Genomic DNA, 22,993 nt, shown 5'->3' on the forward strand with positions numbered 1-22,993 from the left:
GAACCTAAAAAAGATATGAAAGTGAGCACTTTTTCGATGGTTATCTGCTGAAGATTCCATTTTAGACCAGTTCGAGCTCTCTCTGATCTGATTACAGATTTAAAAAATTTAGTAATGCGATAAAAACGTAGGATGGAAATTGAACGATTTGCTAATCTTTTCTCAAAATACAAGGAAAGGACATTTGGAAGTCACACAAGGGACCACCACGCACTGCATTGGCTAATGACCATCCATCAATCAATTCAACCATCGACAAACATATTTGATTAGAAAAAACCAATTGAAAAAGCTAAAACCAAGGATATAATGGAAAAAGAGGATATTCATCTGTACCATTAATCACGTCGGAATAAAAAAAAATTATAATTAGGTAAGTCAAGACTCATCAAAGTTAGCACGACAGAAAAAGCACAGCGGATCAACGCACTACCTTAAAAGTGGTGGGCACCACCAAAGGCTGCTAATAAGGAATAAATTGACCCCCAAATTGACTTTTACATTTTTTGCGTGCATCCAGGGCATTAGAGATACACTACTATGTTTGATTACTATATGGGATTAGGTTAATTATAATCTATATTAATTGTAATTTTACTCAAATTGCATTCTCACCCTATACACACAGAATGCAAGTTAAAGAGAAAGTTGGCAAATGTTTAAATCAGTCCTCCTATTAAATATTTTTAATTAGAAACATGTTGTAACATAGGCACAATTACGTCATTTCTTGTTCGATAGTTAATCAATGGCGTGTGGACAAGCTAATGTAAACATAGAGAGTCCTTTAGGAGATCGTTGCTTGCTAATCTTGTAATTAACAAAGACCAATAATACGTATGCAATACATTTATTTGGAGGAAAATTAATTATTGTGAGCATATTTTTCTAAAAATGATCATTTATGTTGCTTACAAAAATGAATTGACGAAAATAATTTTCTTCATCAACGAAAATTCGGGAAATGAGGGCAATTGGGAAAATGACAAGGACGATATCAAGTAGAAAACATGAGGCTAGTAATATTGTCACGCATTATATTAGAGAGCAATTTTCCTAGACACACTATTCATCTATTCCAGCTAAACTACTTTAACATCAAATAGATTACACTCGAATCTAACTGAAATTTCTCAAAAAAAGCGGGACCAAAATTCACCAAGAACAACTGCATAGGGGTCGATGGTATGAATGATTCCTTTTGGAATTATAGAAAGCAGTTTTTGGCTTTGAAATATTTGCAAAAATTGATCTATCTCAAACATATCGATCAGAGCCAGCTCAAGTCCATTAGTATTCGTAGCTAGGATTTTGGCTTTACATTTATATCCGGATATTCTCTTGGCCTTTTATACGATTATATTGGATTACAAGTCTAGCTTTACATGGATTATGTGGATCTACCTATATTTAATATCAAGATTGTTTGACAATTCCTAATTAAAGGCAAATTGCAATGAAAAACTAGATGCGCAGTTTCCATGTCTTATTTGAGATGTGAATATCTTATCACTTATTTTACTTTGTTTATTAAAAGTGTATTTCCTTCAGATTATGTTGCACAATTACATTGTTGCCGTGATTCACTTAGACCTATCAATCATGATTTGCCATGTGGCTGCTGATGCTCCTCCCCGTAGGCCTCTTGTTTGACAATTACAAACAGGGCAAAGTTGTTTTGACACTTATATGACTAGATCTACCCCTATTTGCATTAGAGAGACAGAATTGCTCTTTATTATTCAATTGAAACTTAAAGTAGTGGACCCCAATTTACACATTGACCTATTCTTTCTAGTTTTTCTAGTTTATGTAGCATCCGGTTACCATAATTGAGGATAACACATTCAAGCGAATATTATCATGCACATCAAAAACCTATCTTTTCTACTCTCTCTCTTTGTCTCTTCTACACATGTTAGCAACTTTATTTATTAAAGACATCTTTAGAACTTTTCATTTTGTCGAGTGAATTTTTGCACCAATTTTCACGTAGAAATGCAGAAAAGCCTATATACAAACAAAATTTGTAAAATAGAAACTATGCCTAAAGTAATAGAAATATTTTTCATGAAAGCTTAATTTCATTCATGTTGGATTGACAAAGAAAATGCCTATTTTAATGTTCTAAGCAACAATGGACTTAAATTTGGGGGGAACCCACATTGGAAAAGAAATCAATTGAGGGAAAATGTATAAATGTGAAATCAATCAAGGGTGTTTTTCCCTACCTTGTATAAACGGAGTGTATTTAGTTATAAAGAGTGTGGAAATAATGTCACCCAAATAATACTAGGATGGTAAATGATGCAACATTTGGCCACATTATAGTTGCAAAGTAAAAAGGAAAAAAAATCCTAATTTATAAATGGGTATAATTGCTAGGCCAAGTTATCAACAATGCAATTCATGCGTAACTTCCAACGCACCAATAACTAATTAATCAAAGTGGTTTTAGGAACAGTTCTCATATTGCCTCAGCATGCAAACGTCAGGTTGTACGCCAAGCTCCAATTTTTTTGACATCTTTATTATTTAGTTGGGAGTAGGACTTGTCAAGTCGGTGCATTGAGTTAATTTGAATGGGTCGCAATAGGGTCCGATCCGAATTAACTTATGTTGATCTATAATTTTAGCAACATGTACCCAAACGGATATCCAATCCAATCGAGACTCCAATTTTTAACAGCTTTTCTTCTTAAATGTAGAAAATAACATACTAAAATAAACTAACAAATTTTAAATAAAATAAACTTGAACAGAACTAGCAAATAAGAAATTACTAAAAATAATTCTCTTTGCATTTTGAAAGCATTAATAAAGTGACTAGTGTCAATTTTCAGCAATCCTCGTCGCACCATCAGCAATATCGCATTAGTATTGTTAGAAGTTTGGAAATTAAAAAATTGAATCTGAAGTAGAAATTAGGTTAGAAAAGATAAAATATGTTTTCCCTCCAGAAGAAAGAACATAATAGACATATGGAAGAACCAAAATTCATCCAACCATCTCCTGTAAAATATTTCCTTCGCTACAACGAACCTAGTAATAATCCATTTTTTAATATGTTGTGTTCTTAAGAGAGCTAATTGTGGTGACTGGACCTTTGCGCCCTTGTTCCTAAATTATCAATGGAAGAGAGCTGATTGAGGCAACAATTACTCTCTCTCTCTCTCTCTCTCTCTCTCTCTCTCTCTCTCTCTCTCTCTCTCTCTCTCGTGCCTTGCATCATCTACATATCTAGAGCAAGGTCTAAATTAATAGGATCTCAAGTGGGTGGACCATGGACGCGATTTCAAAGTTCGCAGCTTTCCTAGAGCAAGGTCTAAATTAATAGGATCTCAAGTGCGTGGACCATGGCCGCAATTTCAAAGTTCGCAGCTTTTGAACATGAGATGGTCCTCAATTATCGATCTTTCTACAGATGTGTTTAAAGAAAACCAATTAACCATCTAAAGACAAAGCTTAGTCAATTTGAAGTCTTCTGCATGTTCAACCTTTTAAGACAAAGCTTAGTCAATCTAACGTCTTCTACACGGTCAACCTTTTTAAAGGGGTTATTATGTATATTAACCAATCAACTAAATCCCACACTTCCATCTGGAGAAGCCTTAGGAAGCACTCGAATTTTTCCAATCAGACCAGACAGAAAGTGGGTGTAATTGATAAGTCAAGAGTTACCAACAATGCCATTTATGTCTGACTTCCAACCATCAATACCTAGGATCAGTGAATGTTCTCTAGAAATTGGACTTTTGCAAGTCAATAAGTACTCTTTTTGAGCAATGTGTCGTGCCGTATAGATGAACGTACCACTAGCGACGATAAAAAAATATGAAAATTTATGGTGGCCAACAAATTGCCAATCACTTCAAGTGATGACATATAAAGAGGTTTTGGTAGTAGGTGATTATAGGTTGTCGAAAAGGAACATTCAGGAAAAAATGATGTTCAAAAGGATTATTTTGCAACTTTTCAAAAAGATTCAAAACTTAGACCGTGTTTCTAGAATGGCTAAGAAGTTTATTCCTTGATTGATATATTCAAGAAACCGAGGCCCAATACAGGGAAGATACGGTGAGGCTGATGCATTCTTTTTTTCCTGCAAATCTGGTGCTTGTGTGCAGAGAGAGAGAGAGAGAGAGGAGGATCAGGACTCAGGTCTAGATGCAAGAAGATGTAAAGGATGATGAAGACCTTGAACTTTAATAATAGAACTTGATGACAAATGTTCGGTTAATATAACCAAATTGTGAGACTTGACCCTAATGGGCAAGAAGTCCATATAGATGTTATTGCAAGCTTCTGTTGCAGGTCAATGTCCACAAAAAATGACAAAGCTGATAAGTGGGAAAGAGACAGATATGTCTCTTTTTGAGTAAAAGTGCGAGAAAATTCATTTATTTGGTGAAATTTGTCATCAGTCTGAGTCCTTTCATTTCCATAATACCTTGGTGACTGGTCCAACAAGAACTCATTCAGGGTCATTACCTTTCCTCTATTCAAAGAGCGAGATGATTATCATACAATTCGGTCGTTTCTTGGTAGAATTATGAAAGAAATTCACTTTTGACTCTATTCATGCTCAATTCAATAGTCATCAGTACTTGGACCTATGACTCCAAAGCCGCATTTGAAACGTTCTCAAAAGCAGACCAACCAATTTTGTCGCTTGAAACTTCAGTTGGGTTGGTTTGAGAGGAACGGATCTAAAGAAACGAACAACTTACCAGAGGAAGCTCCAAAAACGACAAGATTGGTCATTCTAACTTGGTGAGACGATATAATATTAATGGCTTGACATAGTCACAATGCCCACATACTTTTCGAGAATTAAGTAACATTATGTGAAAATTGGCTAAACAAAAGAAAAGAGGCATCCAAAAACCCTAAATCTATTGTATTTTTACCAATTCAGTTATAAACATTTTTAAATTTGCCAATTGAATCATAAATATTTTAACATTTTGCTTATTGAGCTCATCCGACCAATTTTGCTTGGACCTTACTAACGTGGACCCAAGCATTGACATAAATAATTTTTAATAATATATTAATATTTATTTTTTAATATTTTATTGATTTTTTCTTTTATTCTCTTTCTTTTCTTTTTTTCTTCCCTTCTTCCTCTTCTAGCCTATCATTGGGCCTCGCCCATCGACTGCAGGTGAGGGCCAGCGAGGTCAACCTGGCTAGCCTCTAGTGAAGCTCGAACCCTCTCGCCACTAGCGAGGGCGAACCTCACTATCGTTGGGTGAGGTTGCCACTAGTGAGGCTCAACCTCACTTGCCCTAATGAGGGCAATCTTTGCTAGAGGCCAGCTTGGTTGACCTTGCCATCCCTCACCTATGGCTAGTGTCACGCCCTAAACCCCGAGTGTGCGACAATCCCTACCTCACGGTCGATAGAAAGTGACGTCCTAGGACTCGTTGATGACCATTCATTTTAATCTTTCATTATGTGCAAGCAGAAAACAAACCATTCCCAGTCAACATAATCAAACAATCAAATAGGGATAGAGGGATGAACAACAAGAACAAAAGCGACTACTTGCTTATACAATTTCATTGGATTAACCAACGGAGGATTGTTTCCAATTCACAAGCCCACCACAAAGGCCGATCCATCCTCTAAGCCAAACCAAAAAGAAACTAGGCTAGGCTAATCCAACTATACAAAAACGAACCCTTGGGTTTGGCACCCCTATTACTTAGACCCATCGGACTCAAGCTCTGTCGGGTCGATCACTGGTGGAGCGGGGGCACGATTCTCCACTGCACCAGCGAGTGCGCCACTCTAAGGCCTGAAAATGATTATACAATAACCAGTGAAATAAAATCTCAATGAGTTCTCCCTTTAAGCTCCGGTTAGAACACCAACTCAACTCGAAGTATCTCTTCTGAACCACCCCACAAGCAACCAACAACCAATAACCAGCAACCAACAAATGATAATAGCTGGGTCAACCAACAATCAAATAGTCGGTTCGCATGCAACCTTACCCGGTATGCTATATCCTACACGTTATATTTCAGCACAATACACACAATGCACATGGCCATGAGATGATGCAATTCATCAATCACATACGAGTCGCATCACAAGCAATCTCACATGGCCATTGCCACACCTTGCACGTTATCAACTCATGCATGCATACCATAAACAATGTGCTCAACTCATGCATAATCGGAACCAATGATGCAATGCTTCTCATACACACTTGCATCCACCCGTGGTTCGATTATTACTATCACCCCTATGACTCCCCCAATTATTACCCCCCAAACTCCTATCGAGGCAGCATCTATTGCAACTATCACCCCCCGGACTCCTACCGGGGTGGCGAGTATTGCAGCTATTACCCCTCGGACTTTTGTCGGGCCAGCGGGTATTTCGACTATCACCCCCCGAACTCTGCCGGGCGGCGGGTATTGCAACCGTCACCCCGAACTCCTGTCGGGCGGCGGGTTCAATTTAGTGATCATGCAAGCATACCCCCACAACCCACTTATTATCTTTGAGCATTAGCCAATGCACACATGCTTGCATATACAGCCTTAAACCCCTTTTCTCATAAAAGCAGTCCATTATGGCGTCCCTCGGACAAACCATTTTCTCATTTTTTGTGAAAACCATATGATTTAGACGGATGTCTATGCAATGACATATCTTGTTCACATTATAGGATCAAATCACATGAAATTAAACAATTTTTCACTCTCGGGTGAACAGTGCGCGTGAATAGTACCGCATGAATAGTGCATTATGAACAGTGAAATTCCAAAATTCAATAATTAATAAATTAAATTCAGGGATTAAACCTTAATTAAAATAAACAATCAATTAGTTAAGGCAAAACATGCTTAATTAAACACATAAGCACAATTAATTAACAAAAAAGCGAGATTAGCCTAAACTAATCTTAACCATCTTTCTAACCACTTATCTTAGGGCTAAAACAACTCAATTAAACCCCTTAAACTAGAATTAGTCATAACTAAACCAACCCTAAGCATGTTTAAGCACTAAACAGAAGTTTAGGAGCTAAACTCACCCGTTAAGCGGGCCTGAGACATGAACGCGGTGGCGGCGATGAAGGCGACGCATAGGGACCTCTACCATGACGATCCAAGGCAGTCCCAAAGCTAGAATAGCAGCCACAACCTCCACTTCCCTTTGAAACACCGAAAAATTGACTACCGGAGGAGAAAAGGAGCTGGGTGGGTTGGCCGGAGCTCCGATGAGCTGCTTGCCGACGACTAGCGGCACCCAAGGAGGAGTGGCTGGTGGTTGGGCTGGGCGGAGGAAGGGTCGGAATTGGAGAAAAATGGCTGAAATCGCGAAACGGTGCAAGCGAGCAAGCTGCTAGGCGGTTTGGTGAGTGGTGGGTTTTGGTTGGCCGGCGGGTCAGCTAGCGGCTCCGACCGGTGAGCGGCCGCCTTCGTCTGTATGGACTGGACCTCTTGAGCACGGTGGTGGGTGGCATGAGCAGTGATTTTCACGGGAAGGCAACTATTAACTCAGGTTTTTGGAGAAAGGTCAACTAAAGCGTAAGAAGAAATGAGGAGAGAAACAAGGGAGAGAAGGGTGTGGTTGATGGGTAGCTGAAGGAGGGAGAGAGAGTGATGTGAGGGCTGGTTGTCAAGCCTAATTAAGGCCCTCACATGCTTGCTTCAAGTCCCCATGCCCATGACATCATCTTCTCTCTTCTCTTGACTTTTGCTCACATCAACTAGGGCAAAATGGTCATTTCACCTTGCACATTTCCCCATCTTCCCTTGGGCTGAAAAAGATGGGCGGGCCTAAGAAATGGGCTTGGAAATGAATAGGAACGGGCTCGGGAATTGGTTGGGCTCGAAATGGCTAAAGATTGGACAATGGGCTCGGAAGGTAAACTGATTGGTTAGGTCCAACGGGCTCACTTGCTTGTCTCGGGCTACCTTGGTGGCTGTCCCACCTTGGGCACGAGGCCCACACTGGCCTGGCCCAGCCCACGTCCTCATAGGCTCGCTTCCTCGGTCCGTAAATCCCTTTTCCAAAAACTCGGCTTAACTGACACTATCAACTGTCGAAGTAGCACCATCCAAAAGTCCATCTCGAACGTTCTCAAAAATTCGAAGTCCAATCTTGATTCTCATGCCTTGTCAATTTCACCCAAATGCTATTTTGGTACAACTTAGGCTGATATGCAGCTTAAAGGATTCACGCGTAACTGACTCATGCCAAACCTGTCACGCCCCGAACCTCGAGCACGTGCCTATCCCTCTCCGATCGATAAAATTTGCGACTTCCCAGTACTAGTTGCCGACCCTTTATTTGTTTCATTGCACATGCGGAAGTGGATTGTAAATCCCCTGACAATAATCATCTCGGGATAGAAAAGCAGGACAATAGATTCACAAACAAACATGCTTTTATATTCACACCGAGTCATGTACAAAAAGTCTATGGCCAAAAGACTACAAAAGATTGGCCTTCCAAAAGAAGCGGTCCTAACCGACCTACACTTCCGATCACCTCTCGGCTCCAGGTCCTCCACTCGACAATCCTGTAAATGTTGTCCCACAACGGGGTAAGATATAATCTCAGCAAGTCTAAGCTCTAAACCCCAATTAGAAGGGAAATACGCCCAGAAGTGTCCTAATCATGCAATCATACAATCATAGAGCCTTACCTTGGCCTCAGATCCACCATGCAGGTCAAGAGAGTTTATAACTCGACAACATGAAAGAATGAGCGACAACTAAGCTCAATCAACTGAAACACCATATCGAAATTCTCAATAAGCATAGTAGTCCTGATTATAGGGCAAAATCGTTATGATACGTCTCATACCTCTCACACTACTAGGTTTATGGAATCAAGAAACGCTAAGTTTCTTGAAAATGACCTAATCAGTAGAGTGATCAATTCATAAACCTTGTTCCTGAAGCAAATCATTCAAATACTCAACCATACACTCGGGTACTGGATTGGTTGTTTATAATGCCCTTCAGTTCAACCGGCCATTAAACAACCAATCATTGAAAATCCATAAGTTGTTGACATTGATAATGTAGGCCAAATTGTTCAGCAATTACCGATACTATTAAACTTTCGTTGAACAAGAAACTCCTCAGGAGAATTTTGGTGCAACATTAAGAAAGTCTACTAGAATTAAGAAATCAGCAATCCGTAGTGACTACATTGTATATCTACAAGAATCTAATTATAATATTGGAGCTAAAAATGATCCTAAGACGTTTTCACAAGCCATGAGTTGTGATAAATCCAATTTGTGTTACAATGCCATAAAAGAAGAAATGAGTTCCATAGCATCTAATGAGGTTTGGAATTTAGTTGAGTTGTTTGATGGTGTGAAGGCCATTGGTTATAAATGGGTCTTTAAAACTAAGAATGATTCATTATGCAACATTTAGAATACAAAGCCAGACTCATTGCCAAGGGATTCGCTTAAAAGGAGGGAGATTATACATAGACATTTTCTCATGTATTTAAAAAAGATTATATTCATATTATTTTGGCATTGATTGCTTATTTTGATATGGAGTTACATCAAATGGATGTGAAAACGATGTTCCTGAGTGAAAAACTAGAAGAAGTTTTTGACATGAAACAACCAAAATGATTCTTCTCTAGTGCTGGTGAGCATTTGGTATGCAAGCTTAAGAAATCTCTATATGGCTTGAAACAAGCATCCCATCAATGGTACTTGAGATTTTATGAGGTCATCTCTTCATTCGGTATTGTGGAGAATGTCATGGATCAATGTATATACAAGAAAGTTAGTGGGAGCAAAATTTGTTTCTTAGTACTATATGCGAATGACATTTTACTTGCAACTAATGATAAATATATTGTTATATGAGGTAAAACAATTTCTCTGTAAGAGTTTTGATATGAAGGATAAGGGTGAAGCATCTTATGTCATTGGCATTAAATTTAAGCATGCAAGTATCTCTACATGACCATAAAAAAGGCAACTTAGGACACATCCTGTACCAACATATTAGAAAATAAAATGGAAAAGTGATGACCTTCTTTATATTCATTAGCATATTCATACGTAGGATTTGTAAGCATGTTTTGAAGACAATACAGACACCAAAGGCCTAGCCATAACAAATAAGAGTACATCGAGTGCTAAGCACCGCTATGGCCAAAAATCCAATATCAAATGTTGCTTTCTAGTCTGTCGTTCCTCTTTGTAGGAGTGATGTAAACTGATGTCGTCAAATATTCATATGGATTAATGTTTGTCAGCTTTACTTCTGTGATGTTTCATTGATGTGCAAATGCGGTTTTTTTGCGTTCCTTTGAGTCCAATATAGAATGATATGAGGATGTCGATTGACTGAGAGTTTTGGCTAAAATGACAATAGTTTTAGTCTTGATAGACGAGAAAACACTGTGCATGTCCATAGCAGATACAGACACTTCCAGTTGGAATGTCCAATCATGAATGATATAGACAGCACCTTTTTAACACTTGATTATCTCGTTAAAAAGATGCACGGAAACTTTGTTACACCTTCCTAGAACAAACTATAGAACAAGTTTAGATGAAAAACTCATTAAAGAATCTACCGTTTGTACAAGATATAACTAATAATCAACAAAACATATGCAATCATTTCACCTCCTCAATGCTCGAGCCACCAGTCCTCCAGCAACGTCGCAAAATTTATTACAGAATATTCCCTTTTCCATCAGAAGATGTAGGAAATCCAATGATGAATTCATCTGCCTCTTGCTGATTACCGCAAAACATTACTCAGAGGAGTCCATGTCTAGCTTACCTACAATAATAAAGTCAAATTACTAACTCAGGGATGCCTTGAAAATCGACAAAAAAGAAGAATTCGGACCTCCTTTTCTGCAATGTCCAGAAGTCGCAGCTCTAGCTTCTGTGCTCACAGGTCCAAAACATTAGAAATCACTTATCTTACTGTTAAATTCACCGATGAGCACGATGCACAAACAGTTCATAGATCACAACGAGAAAAGCCAAGCATTGGAGTTTAAAGCCAGAGGGCAAAAGAAAGCCTTTGCGAGAGCGACGGCGGTGCGGGCAATCCCAATTTTAACCCGAGTGAGAACCCTCCCGCCACTTAGATCGATCTAAGCCAAAGAGCATTAGGGGGAATGGAAATTCTTTCTTTTTGGGATTGTAGTGGCATGAATAGACCAAGAAGCATCGAAGAGAGGATGCGGAACTCGGGTATTTCACAAGAATTACTTCGTGACTATAACTGGAACAACCATTCAGGTTTGGGAAGAGAGCCTCACTGCCATCAGGGTGATTTTCCATGACATGCCCACTCATGGGCGACGTGTTCTTTCAATAAGCTACAGTCACTTTCCCTTAGATTAATTGCATCAATATGAACAACACGAACCACGGATGAAAGTGAGTAGAGCTTGGAGACAACAACATGAAGCTTGCGGACGACTTAAAGCTTGTGGACGATGAACTTGTGAAAGAAGAGACGACGGCGAACAGCAGATTGAAGCTCACGAGGAGCAATGAGGATCATGCGAGAGCAATATGAGCATTTGGGAAGAGGAAGGAAGAAAATGTGAAAAATTGAAAATCCTATTCAATTCAAGAATTTTTTAATTTTTTACCCAATTGTAGATTTTCACTAAATTACCCATATTCAAGTCACCGGAAAATGTTCACCGGTGAATATTTGGCGGGTCAGTAACTTTAAGCCCTTATTTGAAACTTACTTAGCCACTCTGGGCCTTATTTAAAATAAAGTATACTTTAAACTCTTTTTTGAAAAAATAGTCTCATTTTAGGTCCTTAATTAGAATTTTTCATTAAAGTTAGAACTTGAGTACGAAATTATCTATAATGGCCCATCGACATCTCATATTAATGTAAAGGACAACAAAAGGCAAAGTAGTCTATCGGATCATCCGAAGTGATGACGTACTTCATATTCATTAGAGGATCCTTGTTTAGGATTCATAAATATATTTTGAAGACAGTGTAATAGAAATTTTCTAAATTATCCAAACTGTATACCCACTCTTTCTAATTAATTACGAGCAAACTCCCAAAAAAAAAAAAAAAAAAACAACAACAACAGACGAGAGAGAGAGAGACAGAAAAGTATCATTTGATCTGCAATATCTCTTAAAATTTTACTCCTGAAGATTCGATAGTTTTGCTTATAGTTATGGAGCCTAACGGCTCAAAGTAAGTTTGAGCACGTGCAGATAATTCTCTCGCCACGAAATGCATGGTGGGTCGTGAATCGGGGCTCGTGTGCGTGCATGCCAGTGCCGCCATGATGATGAATACCACTTTCTTGGCTCGTTGGCCAGTTGGAGGAGGAAGACGCGGATCGAGCACATCCTTCAACAGCAAATTTGGGTCCTCCGAGATTGTCGATGTTTTTGTCATTGATAAAGAAGAGAAGATCCCCGGGATGCCTCCCCATCAGAATCTCTAGCGCCACTACGCCAAAGCTATACACATCGCATTTGTTCGTTACCCGCATCGTAATTGCTAACTCTGTTTTTCATGAAAGAACAATGCATCGATATTTTGATCATAATGTCAAGTGGTACATAAATTCCAAATTTCTTTGATATTATTAACACAAACGACTTTTCAAAATCTATTCCTGCTCTTTCAAATAGTCTTGTGAGAATTATTTGACGAATCTAAATTCAAGAAGTTAAAGAGAGAAATTTAAACAACTCCAAAAAAAAAAAATATGTACTCACAAAATGCATAGTTAGCTTTGATCATACGGCTTACCAGGAGCCATGTAGCCATAAGATCCGGCCATTGTGGTCCAATTCGACGAGCCTGAATTCAAGAGTCTCGCTATCCCAAAATCTAAGAGCCGAGGCTCGAGGTCTGACTCGAGCAAGATGTTGTTCAACGTTATGTCTCGATGGACGATAGGCGGTGAGCAATTGTGATGCAAGTAGGCGATCGAGTGAGCCACGCCTTGAACAATCTTCACCCTTGTACCCCAGTCCAGTTCAGCTGCTCTTGTTCCTCCATACAAGACCTTTGCCAAACTGCCTCTCTCGACAAACTCATAGACCAAGTAAATGCAACCCCCTCTTGGAACAGAAACCGTGGAGCTTGATCGCATTGCGGTGCCGGGACCTCAAGTCAACACGCGAATTTCGTTCTCAAAGCTCTGGCAGTTGACCGCTGGTATGTTTCCGGATTCTGATGTGTTGAGCTTTTTGATGGCGACGATTTGGCCACTGGCCAATACGGCCTTATAAACGCTCCCAAACCCGCCTTTTCCAATGCAATACTCTTCGCTAAAATCATTGGTGGCCTTGGTGATGTCACTGAATGTGAACTTCCCTAACCTTTCCCATATGATCTGCTCAAATTTCTCGTGTTCTTTAAGACGCTTGATCTCTTGCTTTTCGTCGAGAAGCTTTTTTGGCACCGAAGTGCCGAATCACTGCAATTAGAGTTAGAAGTAGTAAACAGAAAATGCCAACACTTACACCAACCAGGACTTTTTTTCCTATGGTGGCCGATTTACTACCTGTCACACAAGGAGATAATCCCGTCACATTTCCTCGCAAGCCCGGATTCCCGATAAAAGCACTTCCCGGTGCTTGTTGGAATAGGCGACCACTAGGAATTGCACCTGTCAGCTCGTTGTACGATAAGTCTATGGAGCTTAAACTCACCAAGCCAGTGAGAGTTGCTGGGATTGTACCTGAGAAGCTGTTATGCGAAAGATTGAGATTTTCCAGTTTAGTAAGCTTTCCTAAATTGGATGGAATTGATCCTGCTAATGAATTGTGGCTCAGGTCTAGAAGAATTTGTAGCACAAACAAGTTCCCGAGCTCTGGCGGTATGACACCCGACAGATTGTTGTTGCTCAAGTTCAAGCTCAATAAATTCTTGCAATTCGCTAGCTCGTCTGGTATGCTACCACTCATTGCGTTTTTCGACAAATCAAGATAATTTAACTTCGATAAGTTTCCTAACGAGATGGGAATATCTCCGACCAAATGGTTGTTGCTCAAGTTCAAGTTAAGCAACTCCCCTAGATTTCCTATCTCGTCAGGAATTTTCCCAGTCAATTCATTGTTGTACAAAGTCAGGACACGCAACTGAGACAACTTTCCAAGCTCCGGGGGGATGCGGCCGGCAATTTTGTTACCATCTATCTGGAAATTCGTGAGATTTGTGCACTCTCCCATTGTGCCGTGAGATTCCCAACAAATCGGTTGTTGTTGAGTCTTATAAAGACCAGATTCGGATAAACTCCGAACGCACTCATGATATCTGCAGTCAACTGATTGTGCTCTAGACGGACTCTCGTTAGCCACGAACAATTCTTCAAACAGTCGGGCAGCGGCCCCGTGAAGTTATTCCCATCGATCATGAGATATATAAGAGCAAAGCCACTGCACAAATATGGCGGCAGTTCTCCAGTGAAGCTGTTGTGTGAAAAGGCAACATACATAAGAGAAGGGCTGTACTTGCCGAAATCACGTGGTATTCCTCCCGAGAAATTGTTCGTGAACAAAGAGATCCACTGTAAGTTAGCAAGGCGGGAGATGGTCTCGGGGACCTCTCCATAAAACTGGTTCATGCTGAGGTCGAGATCGGTCAATAATGTGAGATTCCCGACCTCCGGAGGAATAGTCCCTGAGAGCAAATTGCTGCGCATGTTGACGAAATTGAGCTTGGTCAGGCTTCCGATTTCGGGTGAAATTTGCCCGGAGAGATTGTTCATTGAGAGGTCTAACTGAAGCAAATTTGAGGCTCCCAATCCCTGGGATTGGGCCGGAGAGCGAATTGTTTTCCAAGGAGAGGTAATTGAGCTTGGTCAGGCTTCCAATTTCGGGCGGAATTTTCCCGGATAGCCAATTGCTGTACATGAAGAGGCAATTGAGCTTGGTCAAGCTTCGATTTCAGTCGGAATTTGCCCGGAGAGAAAATTGTTCTGGAGCTGCAGAGAAATAAGTTTGGTCCAATTCGTGAAGAATTCAGGCGGTAACTCACCAGACAGACGATTCTCTGAAGCTCCAAATTCTGACAATCTAACCAGATTGACAGTGAGAGAGGCAGCTCCCCAGAGATCGAATTCTGGGCAAGGGCTAAGAAGGTGAGGTTAGAACAGAGCCCGAGTTCCGAAGGGATCGAAGAGGTCAACTCGTTTAGGGTCAAATCAAGCTTTTCAAGCTTTTCAATTGTCCAATGGAGTGAGGAATCGCCCCTTCGAAGAAATTTCCCGCCAGGTCCAAGAACCCGAGCTGGGATAGATTGCCGATCAAGGACGGTATTGGGCCCTCGAGATTGTTGTTGCTGACGTCAAAGCGGATCAGATTCGGGAATGAAGCGAAGTCGAGCGCATCGAGCGTGCCGTTGAGGCTTGAGCCAGAGGTTGATATCTGTGACCAACCCACCCCCGTTGCAGGCAATGCCAGTCCAGTTGCAGAGATGGGGGATGTTGGCGAGTGACCATGAGCTCAGAGAAGGTGGTGGAGGAGGAGGAGAGAGAGAGTTCTTCCATTTGACAAGAGCTTGCGCCTCTGTGGTCGGTGATGGTGAGGCGTGAAATGGAAGCGAGAAGATGAAACAGAGGAAGAGGCAGAGGGAGAGAGGGCTGGTTGGAGTTGATTTTGTCATGCTTAGCAAGAATTCATGAGAAATAAGGAGCTGAATGAACTTCTTTTTGTAGCCCGGGAAGGGTTCTAGTTTAGACCAAGGACCTCGAGAAAGTGACGAACTCTGCGGGAGTCTTACGGTGACAAAAATGTTTGACTCTTAGTCATTTTCCCACAACGTTGCAAGAAAACTTACGGGGCTGCCTCCATGTCATTTCGCCCGCGTATATAGCCACGTTATTTTTTTTTTTAAGAAAAGTTTTACCGAAATCACAAAAGTAGTCTTTGGACTACTAGTACTTCTTACTAATACCAATTCTTTGATTAATACTAGGATGATATGATTTGAAGATTCTTGGTCGGGTGTCGAAATAACCGGTATCCATGTATACAAAAATTTGCTTGTTTAATTATAATAGACAAGCATTTGTCTAGTCAACGCACTCTCACTTGAGCGGGTGAGGGCAACCCCCACCCTCTCTTGAGGCCGGCAAAGGTCAATGAGGCCTGGCAGGCCGATCGAGGGGAAAAGCAAAATTAAAATAAGAAAATAAAAGAATAAAGAATAAAGAATAAAGAAAATAATGAAAAGATAATATAAGAACAAATTAAATTAATATAAAATTCAAAAAATATTAAAATATTAATTTAAAAATTGTCCACATCTTGGTCGTGCGACATAAGATGGTTGGCACCATGTCAATAATTTTAAGCCAAAATTGGTCGAATAAAGTCAATTGGCAAAAATGAAATGATTTAAATTAAATTGACAAAAGTGAAGATAAGAATGAGACAAAGCACTATAACTTTCATACGGCGCTCATTTGAGTGTCATAATTTTTTTTTCGCTACTTGAGTGCCATCAAAGATTTGCCCCGCTGAAAATCCGACATGGGCACCGACCGTCCCATGTGACATTGGTAGCACTAACATGGATGATTTATAAAAAGTGAAAAATAAAAAAAATCCACGTTGGAATGGAAAATTATTAAAAAAAAAAAATGCATGTAGGATGATTTACTGGAAATGATACTCAAATAATCAATTTTACTTTCATGTGGCACTTAGATGAGCAAAAAAAAAAAAAAAAATTATAGTACTCAAATGAGCGCCATACGAAAGTTAAAATAGTCCAGCTATTCTTATACCAAGCATTTTTATTTATAAATGAAGGTTGGGGAGGAACCAATAAAGGCAACTATCTCTCTCAACTTCATCACAAGGGTCTCATGTAGATAAATGCCTTGTATTAATTAATTCTTTGTAAGAAATAGTAATAGAAATGAGTGCCGTATATAAAACCAAGTACTTCTCATGAATGAAGCCCATTGTTATAAAAATCCAATATATTTCAAATTTAATTTTAAATAAATATCGAAATTAAAGTATCACAAAAACAATTATTATGTACTAATACATAAGTAGTATTAATTATATTTCACCTCATTCATCTCTCCTTTTCCCAGCCACCGTATGGCTCTTTGACTCTATAATCCTCTATCATATTCTCTACTTATTTTACTTGCATTAACTCAAATATAGATAAATAGATTATGTCTAACATTTAAATGAGTAATTATATGAAAAGGATAAAAACATAAAGTATCACGCTTTTTCAATCCAATTTAGCAAAGCTCATGAAGCTGGAAAATCTCAATCTTTCGTATAACCACTTCTCACAATCCGCCGTTCTCACCGGCTTGGTTAGTTTAAGCTACATAGACTTATCATACAATGAGCTAACAGCACGATTCCTAGTGGTCGCATCTTTCCAACGAGCACCAGGAAGTGCTTTTATCGGAAATCCAGCTCGTGTGGATACATGACGGGATTATCTCCTTGTGCGACGAGCAAGAAATCCGCCGACCATAGGGAAAAGGTTCTTATTGGTGCGATTGTGGGCATCTGCGCTTACAACTTTTGGTGACTTTAACTGCTGTAATTCTAGCGCTTCAGCGGCGAAACAAGGAACTCAATGAAGAGACTAATGGTCTTATGAAGTACGAGAAATCTGAGTCGATCATATGGGAAAGGGAAGGTAAGTTCACATTCAATGACATTGCCAAGGCTACCGACAACTTCAAAGTGAAAGGTATTGCATTGGAAAGGGCGGGTTCAGGAGCGCTTACAAGGCCGAACCGGCCGCGGCCAAATCGCGCTGTCAAAAATGTCAAAGTATCGTAATCCAGCCGATGTCCCCGCGGTCAACCAACAGAGTTTCAAGAACGAGATCCGCATTTTGACCGAGGTCTGACACCGCAATGTGATCAAGCTCCACGGGTTCTGTTCCAAGAGGGGTTGCATTTACTTGGTCTATAAGATTGTGGAGAGAGGCAGTTTGGCGAAGGTCTTGTATGAAGGAAAAGGAGGAGCTGAACTAGACTGGGGTACAAGAGTGAAGATTGTTCAAGGTGTGGCTCATGCTATCGCCATTTGCATCATGATTGCTCCCCGCCTATCGTCCATCGGGACATAACCCTCAACAACATCTTGCTCGAGTGGGACTTCGAGCCTCGACTGGATTTCGGGACAGCATAATTCTTGAATTTCGACTCATCGACCACTATGGCTGGATCTATGGCTACATGGCTCCTGGTAATCCAACCATACATTTCATATGTACATATTACATGGGATTGATCAAATTGCTCTAATTATAATCTCGAATTTGCATTCGTTGAATAATTCTAACAAGATTTTTAACAAGTATAGGTTTTGAAAACTGATTTGTGTCAGAGTATCACAAAAATTTGGAATTTGTGCAATACCTATGATCATATCATTGATTTATTCTTCTTGACAAACAGAGTTAGCAGTTATGATGAGAGTGACGGACAAATGAGATGTGTATAGTTTTGGAGTAGCTGCACTAGAAATCATGATGGGAAAGCATCCGGGGGATCTTCTCTCTTCCCTACAAAGGACACAAACATCGAGATCGCTGGAAGACCCAACCCTGCTCCTGAGAGATGTGCTGGACCCGCGTCTTTTCTCCTCCGACCGGCCAACTAGCTGAGGAAGTGGTACTCATCATCAAAGTGGCACCGGCGTGCACGCGGGATGAGTCTGAATTCACGACCCATCATGCGTTTCGTGGCACAAGAATTATCCGCACGCAGTCAATCTTGCTTGTCCGGGGCCTTGGGCTCCATAACTATCAGCAAGTTATCGAGTCCTCAGAAATATAATTTGAAGTGATAGTGCAAATCAATGATATTTCTTGGTGCTTTTTTTTTTTTTTTTGACTTAGCTTCTAATGAATGAGAAAGAGCGGGGTGGGTGTGCGCCCGGTGTATGTACAAAAAGAATAAATTATTATAGCTACGCCATGTTGTCTTATCTACTCGATGATACAACAGAATACTTTCGGTTTGGTTTCCTTTACATTGATGCTGGATGTGTCCAGGTTGCCTTTTTTCGATGGGCCATGTAGGGAAGCTTGATTACTCAATTTGTGACTCTAACATGAAATTTTTTTAATAGGATTTTTTTTTTTTTTTTTTGCAAACAAACTCGAACAGAAGTCGTTTGTTGATGGCGTCAAATGGGAAAATATCTATTCAATTTTATATCTATTGTACGAATGTTAGTATAGTCACTTCCCATTTGATTTTGCTAATATAATTCTAAACCTTTGTGTAAAATACTGCAGTAAATACTCAATTGATTAGGATAAGAATATATGTATACACACCGGGGAAAGATGGCGGTGGAGATGAAGTACACGATTCCTATGGCAGATTTGTTTCCTGAAAGAAGAAGATGAAGAGTTACACGTTAAGGAGAGGAAAAGAAGAGGAAAAAGAGAAAAATCAGAATTCATAAAAATAATTAAATATGATGTCATTTTTTGAGAAAATTTATCTATGTTGATTGCTGATTGGCAAATTTATCTATGTTGATTGCTAATTGGCGATGACTAGATTATTATGATGGCAATTTCAAGCAGAATAATTATATTAAAATTTCACGTAAACAATAGTACCATTGGTAAATTGAAAATTTAGCTACAGACTCGACATCCGTGCAATAACTTTAAGATTAATTTGATTATCTTCCCACATCAAGTGGATTGACAAATATTGGAGCACTAGCACCATTTACTTGAACTCAAACTTGTTCAAACTTGTTAATATGGTGCCATGTTCTCATGATGTGTGAAAATGTCCTACTCTTTTAACTTCATTATCTAATTAAAAATATAGAATAACCAAAAAGCTCTAACAAACAAACAAGAAACCACAAAAAGCTTCAGCACGATTAGCTCACATTCATGTATAGGATCTGGGCTTTTCTCCCATAATTATGATGTTAGGTTTTGCAACAAAAATATTGGTATGTTTTAATAATTCTCTCAAATAAAATGCCCCCAAGAAGAGTCCTCTGGTCTTTAAAGTGAAAAGGATGTAGTGCAACTATTTTCAGTACATTAATTACTAACCACCAATTGAATATTCTCCATTATGTATTTATATATTTATATACAGGCAGTCTTTTTCAACATAAAAATCATAGTGGGAAAATCATCTAGCCTTTCATCCCATCAAGTCTTGTCCTGATAATCTTTCCTTATATTTTGATATTTGATTTGACTTTTCATCTGTAAATTCACACATGAAATAATATTGATTGTCTTATCTTCTACTCGTCCATTCTTTATTTTATTTTTCTTTTTTCCTTTTGCTTAGGCATTTCAAACAAATTTACATTAGAAATTCTAAACCATTTAGAAAACGTGGTCCAAGTCCTCGATATTTTTTAAAAGTTACGATATAGTCCTTTCAATTATCATTTTTTCCTGATTTTTCTTTTTCAACAACCTTTGATCACCTACTATTGAAACCTTTTACAAGTTATTGCTTGAAATTGATTAGTGATTTGTCACCCACCGTAAGTTTTCATAATTTTGAACTTGGCTAGTGGTACAATGATCTATACGGCACAACACATTCCTCAAAAAAGTATTTATTGACTTGCAAAAGTCCTAATTCAAGAGAACATTCACCAATCTTAGTTATTGATGGGGTTGGAAGTTAGGCATAAATCACATTTTTAGTGACTTTTGACTTATCAATTACATCCACTTTGTAATGGGTACGGCCAGCTGGCTGGGCCCAAAATGCAATTTTGGTCTGCTTGGAAAAAAAATTTGAGTGCTTCTAGAGGCCTCTCCAGATGGAATATAGGATTTAGTTGATTAATTAATATGCATAGTCACCCCTTTGAAAAGGCTCTAACATGAAGAAGACTTCATATTAAGTAAGCTTGGTCTTTGGATTGTTAATTGGTTTTCTTTGAACACATATGTAGAAAGATTGATAATTGACGGCCATGTTCAAAAGATGCAAACTTTGAAATCGCGTCTATGCTCCACCAACTTGAAATCCTATCAATTTAAACCTTGCTCTAGATATGTAGATGATGCAATGCACGATTGAAAAATAAGAGAAAAAAGTAATTATTACCTCAACCAGCTCTCCATTTTTTTTTATAAATTAGAGACACGGACACAAAGTTCCAATCAACCAATTAGCTCCCTGAGAACATAACAAACGGATAATTACTAGATTTGTTGCAGCAAAGAAAATATTTTACGGGAGATGGTTGGATGGATTTTGCCCTCTTTCTATATGTCTATTATGTTCTTTTCTTTTGGTGGAAAAAAACCTTTTTGATCTTTTCCTAACATAATTTTTATTTCAAATTCATTTTTTTTAATTTCCAAATTTCTGACAACATTAAAGTGACTGCTAATGGTGTGATGATGACTGCCGAAAATAATAGTGGTCATTTTCTTAATGCATTCAAAATGCGAGTTATTGGAAGAGTTATTTTTAGTAATTTCTTATTTGACAATTTTTTTTTTTGTGTATTCTATTTAAAATTGGTTATTTTTTAGTATGTTTATTTCTATATTTAAGGGAAAAATTGCTGAAAATTGAATCTCCAGTTGGGTAGGAGTGTGTTGGGTTTGTGATAGATATGAGTCCCTAAAATTGTATTACATAAAAATGGATCAATATAGGTTAATTTGCTGGACCCTATTTGATGTTAAACTAATTTATTTTGGAAATGAATGAATAGTGTGTCCGGGGGAAATTATAATCATATAATATGTGGCAATATTATTGGCCCCATGTTTTATATTTGAGTATTCCTTGTTGTTTTCCTCTGCCCTCATTTTTGGGATATTATACTAAAGTTCATTGTCGATAACAGTTTATAATTAAATATTTTCACTAATGACGAAAATATTTCTGCTCATATATTTTTTTTGTAAGCAACACAAATGATTATTTTTAGAAAAATTATTATTTCAATGGAGAAATTTCTGATGAGACAAATGTGCACATACGTAGTATTGGTCCTTGTTAATTAAGAGATTAGCAAGAAAAGATCTTCTACTTGACTTCTCTATGCTTACATTAGTTGGTTGCCTGCCTTGATTAGGAACAACTGAACAAGAAATGACATAATCCATTCTAAAAAGAGATGTTTGTATTGGCCAACTTACATATAAATGAATATATTGTAACTAATATGAATTGTAATTACCCTAATACTATATAGTAATCATAAGTAGTAATATATCTAACACCCTCTTGCACGCAAGAAATGTAAGTCAATTTGGGGTCAATAATTACTATTAGCGACCTTTGGTGTTGTTTTTGCTCACCACTTTTGGTGGTGTGTTGATTCGTTGTGCTCTTTCCTCGTCCCGACGTTGATGCGTCTGATTTTATTTATCTTCTTTTTTTTTATTCCGTCATGATCTATGCCACAAATGAATTCTTTTTTCTATTATATCTTTAGTTTTGACTTTTTTCAATTTGCTCTTTTCTAATCGAATCTGTTTGTTAGTCGACAGTTGAATTGAGTGATGGATGATCATAGCCAAATGAAGTGCATGGTGGTCCCTTTTGCGCCCCTCTAAAATGGGCCGGTGCATCTTTCAATTATCACACTACTTCCAGTAGCACAACTAAAACCTTTAAAACTTTCAACAGGCCATATTTATAGTGTGGAAATGACTTCAGATGAAAACTTCCTTGAATAAAACTATTACCTTCCCAACCTTCTTGGGATTCAGAAAACCAATCTCTGATGTTTTTTCTCCCTAATCGTACAAGTTCAAGTTTGGCTTCATATTTGATTATATTAATTATCCTTGCTTGATTTTGATTGACTTATGACTAGAAATATTATCCAAAAATCTTAAACTTATTGTACCATGACTAATTTAGTCAAAAAAATTTAATCATTTTCTAATATAGCCACTCCGATCAATTTTAGCTGAAAATCGTTAATGTAGACGTTGGCCACCTTTCACGATAACATGGATGATTTTTGCAACATTTTTTAAAATTCTTTTAGA

At 38.6% G+C, this 22,993-nt stretch overlaps 1 protein-coding gene across 1 annotated transcript in view; it reads right to left on the minus strand.

Moving 5' to 3' along the window:
* Nucleotides 1–12,148: 12,148 nt before the first annotated feature.
* Nucleotides 12,149–22,993, minus strand: part of LOC104455531 (MDIS1-interacting receptor like kinase 2) — a 12,190-nt gene continuing 1,345 nt past the window's right edge. Inside the window, 10 exon segments of the mRNA XM_039316318.1 lie at nucleotides 12,149–12,428; nucleotides 12,430–12,529; nucleotides 12,779–13,088; nucleotides 13,090–13,140; nucleotides 13,143–13,428; nucleotides 13,430–14,201; nucleotides 14,204–14,719; nucleotides 14,787–14,918; nucleotides 14,921–15,064; nucleotides 15,067–15,316. Of these exon segments, the coding sequence (XP_039172252.1) occupies nucleotides 12,149–12,428; nucleotides 12,430–12,529; nucleotides 12,779–13,088; nucleotides 13,090–13,140; nucleotides 13,143–13,428; nucleotides 13,430–14,201; nucleotides 14,204–14,719; nucleotides 14,787–14,918; nucleotides 14,921–15,064; nucleotides 15,067–15,316 (2,841 nt within the window).

Source organism: Eucalyptus grandis, chromosome 1, assembly GCF_016545825.1.
Source record: "Eucalyptus grandis isolate ANBG69807.140 chromosome 1, ASM1654582v1, whole genome shotgun sequence".
NCBI classification, from domain to species: Eukaryota; Viridiplantae; Streptophyta; class Magnoliopsida; order Myrtales; family Myrtaceae; genus Eucalyptus; species Eucalyptus grandis.